The sequence below is a fragment of the Agrilus planipennis genome, unplaced genomic scaffold (genome assembly GCF_000699045.2).
Source record: "Agrilus planipennis isolate EAB-ADULT unplaced genomic scaffold, Apla_2.0 scaffold37, whole genome shotgun sequence".
Taxonomy (NCBI): Eukaryota; Metazoa; Arthropoda; class Insecta; order Coleoptera; family Buprestidae; genus Agrilus; species Agrilus planipennis.
The window spans coordinates 143,305-152,413 of record NW_020438995.1 but is presented as its reverse complement, the minus strand read 5'-3'; the positions used below and the strand labels follow the sequence as shown (position 1 = coordinate 152,413).

General features: G+C 32.9%; 1 protein-coding gene across 1 annotated transcript in view; it reads right to left on the bottom strand.

The window, feature by feature from the left end:
* The window catches only part of LOC108745096 (cubilin homolog), a 72,559-nt gene that overhangs the window by 5,434 nt on the left and 58,016 nt on the right, over positions 1-9,109 (bottom strand). Inside the window, 14 exon segments of the mRNA XM_025975738.1 lie at positions 1,372-1,466; positions 1,554-1,694; positions 3,237-3,399; positions 3,455-3,621; positions 3,682-3,832; positions 5,402-5,476; positions 5,530-5,750; positions 5,812-5,974; positions 6,029-6,467; positions 6,526-6,673; positions 7,411-7,605; positions 7,744-7,915; positions 7,975-8,115; positions 8,175-8,359. Of these exon segments, the coding sequence (XP_025831523.1) occupies positions 1,372-1,466; positions 1,554-1,694; positions 3,237-3,399; positions 3,455-3,621; positions 3,682-3,832; positions 5,402-5,476; positions 5,530-5,750; positions 5,812-5,974; positions 6,029-6,467; positions 6,526-6,673; positions 7,411-7,605; positions 7,744-7,915; positions 7,975-8,115; positions 8,175-8,359 (2,456 nt within the window).

Below are 9,109 nucleotides of genomic sequence, written 5' to 3'. Positions count from 1 at the left end.
ACACATTAAAATTGAGATTCTCAGAGCTACCTAGTTAATTATAATTGTTATATGTATAAATTAAGTGTTAAGTGTTAATAATTAAATATTTTACAAAACTAACGTCGTTTACCACTTTTTTGAACTAGTTACTCGCTATTAATTTGGCGTTTAACGTGAGGATACCAGAAAGTATTCTTTCATCAAATATTTTTTCCTCACAACACAAAACAAATAGTATGATATTTATAGGTGCCAATATCCACAAATTCAAACAGGTACAACATGTTTTTTTAAATGGAATGCCATATTTTTTCTCGTATGATATAATGCAAAATTAAATTTGGTGGTTCCTTATAAATTAATTTCTAATAATAATCAAAACTATATCTGTCTTTTTTAGCTCTTCTTCTTGTCTGGTAATTGTGTTTCGAGATATTCCTTTACATAAACCATCTACTAATTCTTCTTCTGAAAACATTGTGTCTAATTATGTAATTACTCAACAATAAATTAATAAACTGACATTTCCTCGAAAAACAAAACAAACTCGCCAAACTTTTTAAAACGGTTAACTTGATGATGCGATATAATTAAAAATTTCAAAAAAATTGTAAATTGCTCAAAAACTACTGGTCAGAGATACCATTACCCTTATATCAGTTGATACGAAATTTAATTTTGCATTATAGTACACAAGGAAAAATATAGCATTCCATTTAAAAAAAAAGGTTACTCCTGCTTGAATTTGTGAATATTGGCAGCCATAAATAACATACTATTTATGACGTACGTGCTGTCTATCTAATACGTATAGACGATAGGCAATTTCTTTCTGAAATGGAATATGAATGAAAACCGCAACCCCCTAAATCTTTTTGTTTCTGAGATATTTAAAATTGCGCCAAACACTGCAAATTTTCCAAGGGACTTTTCTAAGAAACCTGAAATAACTCCAGAACGGTGCGACCCAGGTCCAGCATATTTTAATAAACTGACATTGTTTTTTTTTTATGGAAAATTCAAAAATGTAATAGTGTAGGAGATTCCGTTTAAATTACCGAAGTTACTGTGCATTTTCGTTATAACCGGAAGTTAGCCATATTTAATAACATTTTCATATTATTATACACTTAACTCTATCCAACTTCTACTTGAAATATTTTTCTCTATTTTGATGTATAAGTGTATAAATGACTGATTTCGGCTTAGTGACTATATATGAATATATTTATATNCCAATAGTTAAAATTCCGTAGTTTCACTAAATATTAATTAAATGCTTGTCTAGTGCATCTTTTGAAAAATCCAATTTATGTTTTCTAAATGATTTTGGAGAGTCCTATATATTCATATATTTTTATAATATCAATTTAACATTAGAATACTTACGTTCTTGCAAAATTTGTGTTTTAACACTGCACCAAATGTGTCATAAGTTGAAACAGTGACGTAATTCTGATCACAGGGGCCTTGTATGTCAAAAACTGTAAAACGTGCATAATGTATATGTTGCATTTATGAAAAGTGAATTAAATTAATAGGTAGAAAAGTACTATAACATCGTATCTCACCAGGAAACTTTATGTGTACTTGTAAGCCATAAGGAACTGTTATACTCCATGTGCAGGTCATGCTATTGCCGTAAGCTTGAGGATATAGCGGACTAGTAAATTTACCCGTATAATCAAATATCTTCCCGCCACAGCCTCTAGCTAATAATAAATACAAATATAAAGACATTAAGTAAATCATAATAAATTGTTTCTACGTTTATCTTTAAATTATCTTATACATGTATGCATTATCCAATTTTGTCACGAGCCGGTGTAGTGAGGAATGACTGTGACCATTCGCCTTCTGTTGAACCGCGCTGGAACTTGGAAATGAGTTAATGAGATACGGGAGTATTAAATATACCTCGTAAGTGTTCTCTTTTTCTATTGTAACCTTATAATGCTAAGCATAATCATCATTGTTGTGTATTAACGCGTGCATCGAATATTCCGCCGTTTCTACAACATTCCACTAGCTGTGCCCATAACACTCGGTCACAATGTTCTCCTTCGAGAACATTCGTGACTGCAACGTTCCCTTCCTCCACTCCGTACTTTTTTCGTTTGTATATACACGCCTGCTCGCCACACTCGGCCGGTTTTCTCTCATCGACTCTGTGTCATTGTAAATAAATATAGTGGTTGTTATTTATCTTTACCTCACGATTTAACAATAATTATAGGGTCGATAGTCCTAAGACTGGTTGGAAACGTACCTCCACTCTTTCCTATCCTGAGCTAAACTTCGCATTTCCCTAAAACTAGAACAACCCACATCCTTAACTATTTGCCAACAGTAATCTAATCTAGGTCTACCTCTACCCTCTTAACTTCCGTTTCTGCCTCTAATATGTCTCTGACTAGACCTTCATGCCTGAGAAGGTGTCCTACCAACCTATCTCGCCTATTTCTTATTGACTTCCAAANTCTCCTATTCTTTCTAATACCTCTTTATTTCTAACCTTTTCTATCAACATTATCTTCATCATTCGCCTATAACACCACATTTCGAGCGCTTCTAACTTTCTCGTTTCCGCCGCGTCCACTGTCCATGTATCGCACCTAACGCCGCGCTCCAAACATACACCTTTAACAATATTTTCCCAATTTCAAAATTAACCATTCGCGAGCATAGAAGACCCTGCGCTATCCTCTGCTTGATATGTCTTCTACTCCTTCCGTCTTGACTTATCTGACTCCATAGATATCTAAAATCAGCCACTTCCAATTTTTCGTCTCCTATCTTTATATTCGCCCTTTTCTTACTTTTTCTTCCCTTGTATACCAGTATTTGAGTTTTACTTTTATTTATTTTCATGCAATACTGTTTTGTCCATACCGCTTTTATTTTATTTAATGCTGTCTCTAGCTCCTCCTTTTAGATGCTAATACTGCTATATCATCTGCAAATCTAAGCATACTAATCTTTTGCCCCTGTATATCTATCCCAACAGTTGTACTGTCTTTAATGCTAAGCATATGCATCAAAAAAGAAATTAGTAAAAAATAAGTAAAAAATTTGCTAATAAGTCCAAGGTAAGGACGTTGACAGAGAAATAGTATTCATATGTTTGGGAGAGCCACAGTAATGACTGTTTCATATGGTTCCAACAGAGGGCGAATGATCGTAGCCATTCTTTCATGTGCCAGCTTCACTTTGTCTGATGTAAGTCATTCACACTTATCAAATACTAATAGTACCTCCAGAAGAGGAAACATAAAGAAGATCGAAGAACATAGCTATTTGTTGATTTACAACTAAATGTAGAAGTAACTGGTTTCCAGATGAAAATATAGGATTTGGAACTGTATATCGACATAGCCGCGCTAATTCATGACTACTAGTAGAATTTCCATCATATATCTACAAAAGAGAATTTATCGATTAAAAGGTAAACGATTCTAAATTTGTTTGTTACCAAAAGAAAATTATCTGAACAGGTTGACGTGTCAAAAATTGCAAATTTCATAAAATACAGCGAAATAGTTGTATTCTCGGGAGTAGAAATAAGCATGAAACAGTTTTCAGGTTTGTAACGATCATATTTTATTCGACCTTGAGAGTTAGTGTAATTACGACTACAACCTAAAAAAAATTTGTAATTTGAATTAATTTATAGTCAAGTAACTACGTCCTTAATCACACCTGTCCTAGAAAATTCCAACCGAAACCCCTTCCCATGAGGCTTAGAGCTACCATAAAAGGAAACAATAACTTCGTTGCTTCCGGAATAATAAGTAAAGCCACTTGAATTTCTTCCACAGAATTGATGAGTATCTGTTGGTATCCAACTAGCCTATTTAAGTAAGAACGGAGATTGTCATTATTCTAATTTATGTTGTATTCTTTGTCATTTATAAAGAGATGTTCGGACGGTGATTAAGTAAATTTTTAGTGAATGCTCGCCCAGTTTTCATTTCATTCATCAAAAAACACCGTTTATCACTATCCAATAAGAGTAAAAAATAAAGAAAAATATTTTTACAGGTAAATTTAGTGACGTAAAAATTATCATTTGAGATTCTTGTTCACGCCCTGTAAATGCATATTTTATGTCTCAACATCCTGTAGATGTCATGTCCTAGGTTACTTTAAACCCATTTATTGTCACTTGCTAAAGCTATAAGTACACTGAGGGCATGACCATAAATGTAACAGCTGGAAGTCATCCGAAGGCAAGTGGTTGTGCCCCTTTGTGTACAGATTTTGTTTAGATTTAAGTTCTGTATGCATCAGAGAGTGTGATTTGACACCACGACACAACCTCGAATTCTCTGTAGTCCAGTGTAGTTTTCGATAATAAAGTAATTATTTTGTTAAGGTCACTCTGCCGACTTTTATTCCAACAATCATCAACGCAAAAACAATTCTGATTCAAATTCTGTTGGAATTGAAAACAAATAAATTACTTAAATTGTTCTCGCAGTTGATAGAAAGCAATAAATAGAAAATTGGGTATATGCAGAAATCAAAACCGATAGGATAAATAAGGAAAAAGGGCTATTTTGTCTGAGTAGATCTTACGGTTAACTGGAAATTAATATCGTTATGTATTTTACATTATTGTATAATGGAAGAGTATAGCATACATGGATACAGTGATTTTATTTATGTTAATATTCATTTATATAGACGGCAAAATTATTCCAGAGAAAGATGACGATGAAACAATTTAGTGCCTGAAACGTGCCATTGAAGCAGCTGCAGAGTACGGATTGTTATTAAACTTTATTAAATATCAATTTCTGAAGCGTATATACTACTCATCGCGGACAGATTCAACCGTCTACGAAGAAAAAGAAAATTAATCCGGAATCTCTCATTTGTAGCCAAACCATTGAGCGACTTCTTAAGAGATAAACCTGAGTTCAAATTTGCTGAGGAACTACGTGTATTTGAACAGCTTAAATCTTTTCTCTCATAAGGACCGCTTTTAAAAAGTGAACACCAATTCCGCGAAAAAGCATAATGTAGTTGCACGCAAGTATTAAAGTAGTTTTTTTTCCATTACCCACTAACTTAAGATACGTAATAGTCTACTGGTATGATCTTAGCTGTCGCCTCCTAATTTCAGCTAGTTTTTTCAAACTTGAAACAATACCAGAGGTAGAACCCAATCCACTAATTGTAGTTTGTTTATTGGCTTTTATCCGATACTCCACCCACCACAATTAATTAGTACCCACCCTCTTTCTCGTAAATACTTTACTTAATTTTATATCATCTTTTCTTTCTGCTTTCTCGTAGTTAGTGTCGTTTCTCGTTCATTAATGATAAATATTCTTTTTCGTTAGTTTTTGTAAATACAATAAATCATATCAACTGCAATCCATTTGATTCAAAAATAAAACAGAAGTATACTTACAGCAAACACTGGATATGCATGTTTTCCACGGAGTAGAGTTGTTGTGCCCAAGGCATCTGTAACTTTATTGAAACTCTGAAAATTTAAAAATTAATTTTCATTTAATTTAGTAAACCTGTAATAATTACGTGTTTATCAGAAATTTCTATTCTGTCTTCTTTGCAAAATGATTTATCTTGATTATAAGTTAAATCAAAGTCAATAAATTCAATTTTTATCTTCTCAAAGTAATCATTGGTGTTTAACAACCATTTGCATCTAATATTGTTAGGGTAACTTTCAGGATACTTTGGTGACATTAGTGTACCTGTTTCATTTGTTACCTTAAGTACCGATGTGCCACATGGCGCTAGAATTGACATTTTATTAGAAAAGGTTAATTCTGTTGAATAATGTAGATTAACGCATACAGCTTATAGGTCTTAAACGTATTCGAAATCCAGTAATTGGTAGATTTAGCCCCAAAAATCGAATCCATAGATAATTGCTTGTAGTCAGGTAGGTTGGCAAAACGTGCCAAGAGCTATTTAAGATATCTATTGTTTCGGATACAAAACTAGGTCCATCATGAATCTGAAACATTATGTAATAAATTAGAAAATCTATTACCAAAATATCGCTAATTACTTCTATGTATGTAGGAATACAACTGGTATTGTTAGTATTAGAATCATGATAGAAACAGCCTTCTAAATTAAGCTCAAGAAACTCAATTTTTATTACAGACGGTTCCGTTGTTTTGATTTGCCACTGACAATCCATTATAGCGGCAATGTTTGATGGAGAAATTACTCGAGTTTCATTGATGAACAAATTGCCACCACAACCCACTTCCGCACCATATTGGAAATAAACATAGGCCTGAAAACCAGCATTATTGATAGAAAAGCTTGTTCTTAAGTTAAGTAGGAGTGAATTTCCAGTTGATTTAAATACAGGAGGACTATCTGTAAGATTTCCGCACAAACGTGATAATTTTAAATTTGCGTCTAATTGAGATCCGTCATACACGTCTAAATGTTCAAAATTACATCCATGACTGTGCATTATTTCAAACAGTTTAAACCTATAAAAGTACAAATAAGGAAACCCACTAAATGTCAGTGACAAATTATTATCCTTACTCTACAATAACATGCTTATTTGAAGGAGCGGTGATATTCCAAAGGCACGAAGAATAGGTAGTGAAATAATCGAAGAAGCTTTTTTGAACGTATCCCTCCCTTCTTGGAGAAGATATTATTGTAGGTGCTGTTATTCTACCACCGCAATCTAAAATTGCAAATAATATAGCTTACGAAATGCAAAAAACTAACACCTTTATACCATCTGTACTGAAAGAGAATTTATCCAACTAGCCTATTTAAGTAAGAACGGAGATTGTCATTATTCTAATTTATGTTGTATTCTTTGTCATTTATAAAGAGATGTTCGGACGGTGATTAAGTAAATTTTTAGTGAATGCTCGCCCAGTTTTCATTTCATTCATCAAAAAACACCGTTTATCACTATCCAATAAGAGTAAAAAATAAAGAAAAATATTTTTACAGGTAAATTTAGTGACGTAAAAATTATCATTTGAGATTCTTGTTCACGCCCTGTAAATGCATATTTTATGTCTCAACATCCTGTAGATGTCATGTCCTAGGTTACTTTAAACCCATTTATTGTCACTTGCTAAAGCTATAAGTACACTGAGGGCATGACCATAAATGTAACAGCTGGAAGTCATCCGAAGGCAAGTGGTTGTGCCCCTTTGTGTACAGATTTTGTTTAGATTTAAGTTCTGTATGCATCAGAGAGTGTGATTTGACACCACGACACGACAACCTCGAATTCTCTGTAGTCCAGTGTAGTTTTCGATAATAAAGTAATTATTTTGTTAAGGTCACTCTGCCGACTTTTATTCCAACAATCATCAACGCAAAAACAATTCTGATTCAAATTCTGTTGGAATTGAAAACAAATAAATTACTTAANTGAAATGCAAAAAGCTAACACCTTTATACCATCTGTACTGAAAGAGAATTTAAAGCCTTTGTCAACCGAACTAGAATCACTATTAAATGTTATTGCGATAAAGTCTTGGAAACGTAATGGAGCTGGTTTGTTTGACCCACAATACAATTTTGGAGCTCGCAAGTCAGATTTCCCCCTTCTAAGTCGGGCAGTTATGGAAATGTAATCAAATTTACAGTCAAGCGCTGTAATAAGGAAACGTTCTAATGAAATTGTTTGGTACCAGGGAATTAACTACTTCTTATAAATGCTATAGAATTCAGTTTGATCATGACATACTTTAAAAGACTACATAAAAAGCATTTATTTGTTTGTGCACTTACATTTCTCTAAATTGAAATCACTGAATACGATGTTAATTACTTTTCCAGGCGCATGAATTTCATATACACAATGTAAATTTTCTGGATAATTTTTTGGATACCCTGGGCTCAAAACATATCTTATTTTTTTATCTGCTTCAAGAATGCCCCCACATTGGAAAGACCATTTTACCTATAATATACAGAGAAATATGTATTTACATATTTAAAATTAATTGCACTAATACTCACTTTAAAACCAGCAGCATTAATTTTTTCGTTACTTCTAAAAAGTAATTTCATTTTAGTAGACGTAGAGTTAATATAGCGGGAAATGTTTCTTCCACAGTATCGCCCAAGGGATTTCCAGTTATCATCCTTATAGTCCCAGATCTTAAAATATTATTAAGCAATTTTTCTGAGTAATGTTATTTTATTAACTGGAAACGTACCTCTAAGTAATCGTTAGTACAGTTATGACTACTTTCTAAATGAAACCTGTAAATAAATTCTAGACGAATATGATATCCGTCATCAGCGTTTAATTCCCAGAAACATTCAGAATTACTAGGATATTCTTTAGGATAGCCAGGAGTTTCTAATAATCTATCAGGATGATATAATAAGCCACCGCATCCTTTAAACAAAAATCATAGTTTAACTAATAGAGGTATCGATTTGAAACATACTCTATTTCTACTAGTCTAAGGGATCTATTCAATTAACATATTTTCGAAATAGTGACATTTCCGATTTTATCGGATGTTTGACATTACTTCATTACTTTAATTGGATTAACCATATACTTAATGCTGTGTCTTCTTGCGACCGTGAAAGCCTAAGAACTACAGTAACCATAGTTATTTATTACTATCTTTTTTAATAGATGACTAAATTTAAAGGCATCTCCTTTAAGGGTGATAAATTTAATATTGCCAAGGCAACCGGTTTCTTCCTTTTCTTCATTGTTAATTAAAGATATGTAGGTATTTATTCATATTTATAACAGATTTGTTTAATAAATAATACAAACATTGCAATAGGAACAAACCGTACAAAAGCGATAAAATGCTAGTAAATATAAAACAGGCGAGCGTGTATGTGTACACGCGTAAGAAGTAAACTTCTTTAGATCGTATATTATAGTAGTAATTAAAAATAAAATTGGCCTAAACTATTACATTTACTAATTATCGAGCGCGGATAGGTGCTAGACATTCAGAACAATTACCTTCACTTCCCATGCGTCAAAAATCTTAACTAGAATTGTACAGAGTAGGATGGAAAAAAGGGCGGAAGAACTATTAGGGAAAGATCAATTTGGGTTTAGAAGAAATAGAGGAACGCGGGAGGCCATTCTAGCTTTACGGGTAGCAATAGAGAAAAC